The sequence below is a fragment of the Nothoprocta perdicaria genome, unplaced genomic scaffold (assembly GCF_003342845.1).
Source record: "Nothoprocta perdicaria isolate Ctin4 unplaced genomic scaffold, notPer1 scaffold_848, whole genome shotgun sequence".
Classification (NCBI taxonomy): Eukaryota; Metazoa; Chordata; class Aves; order Tinamiformes; family Tinamidae; genus Nothoprocta; species Nothoprocta perdicaria.
The window spans coordinates 1-1,250 of record NW_020456141.1 but is presented as its reverse complement, the minus strand read 5'-3'; the positions used below and the strand labels follow the sequence as shown (position 1 = coordinate 1,250).

The 1,250-nt window shown below is 65.0% G+C and overlaps 1 protein-coding gene across 1 annotated transcript in view; it reads right to left on the bottom strand.

The window, feature by feature from the left end:
* The window catches only part of DHX16 (DEAH-box helicase 16), a gene marked incomplete at its 5' end in the record, with an annotated part of 12,387 nt that extends 11,499 nt beyond the window's left edge, over positions 1 to 888 (bottom strand). Inside the window, one exon of the mRNA XM_026052199.1 lies at positions 790 to 888. Coding sequence (XP_025907984.1) covers positions 790 to 888 — 99 coding nt within the window. The remainder of the gene's footprint in view (positions 1 to 789) is intronic.
* Between the last annotated feature and the right edge of the window lie 362 nt (positions 889 to 1,250).

The following is a 1,250-nucleotide window of genomic DNA, read 5'->3' as shown; positions in this document are numbered from 1 at the left end:
TGGGGACATTGGGGACATGGGGACATGGGGGACATTGGGGACACCTTGGGGACATTGGGGACACTGGGGACACCCTGGGGACATGGGGGCACCTTGGGGACATAGGGACACCTCAGGGACACCTTGGGGACATGCTGGGGACCCGCTGGGGACCTGCTGCAGACACAGGGACACCTTGGGGACACAAGAACACCTCTGAGGACATGTTGGGGACATGTTAGGGACCCATTGGGGTGACAAGGACACCTCAGGGACATGGGAACGTGTTGAGGAGCCCTTGGGGACACCTTGGGGACACCTTGGGGACACCTTGGGGACCTGTTGGGGACACAAGGACACCTTGGGGACACAGGAACACGTTGAGGAGCCCTTGGGGACCCCTTGGGGACACCTTGGGGACACAGGGACACCTTGGGGACACAGGAACACGTTGAGGAGCCTTAGGAGCACCTTGGGGACCCCTTGGGGACACCTTGGGGACCCACTGGGGACCCATTAGGGACACAGGGACACCTTGGGGACACAGGAACACATTGAGGAGCCCTTGGGGAGCCCTTGGGGACACCTTGGGGACCTGTTGGGGACATAGGGACACCTTGGGGACACAGGAACACATTGAGGAGCCCTTGGGGAGCCCTTGGGGACACCTTGGGGACCCGCTGGGGACATAGGGACACCTTGGAGACACAGGAACACATTGAGGAGCCCTTGGGGAGCCCTTGGGGACCCCTTGGGGACACAGGGACACCTTGGGGACACCTTGGGGACCCGTTGGGGACCCGCGCGCACCTGTCCCGTGAGGAAGACCAGGATGTCCCCGGGCGGCTGCGTCGCGTGGATCTGCAGCACCGACACCACGCACGCCGTCAGGTAGTCGGCCTCGGGCGCCTGGGGACAGCGGGGGACAGCGGGGACGTCGGGGACACGCGGGGACATTGGGGACATTGGGGCCATGGGGGACACGGGGGGACATGGGGACATCAGGGCCACGCGGGGACATTGGGGCCATGGGGACATCAGGGACGTGGGGGACACTGGGGACATGGGGACATTGGGGACATGTGGGGACATGTGGGGACATCGGGGACATTGGGGACACTGGGGATGTTGGGGACACGCGGGGACACCGGTGGCAGGACTTTGCCCAGGGCCACCACGACCCCCACGTCCCCCCATGTCCCCAGTGTCCCCCCATGTCCCCAGTGTCCCCAGTGTCACCCCATGTCCCCCCACAGCCCCCGTGTCCCCCC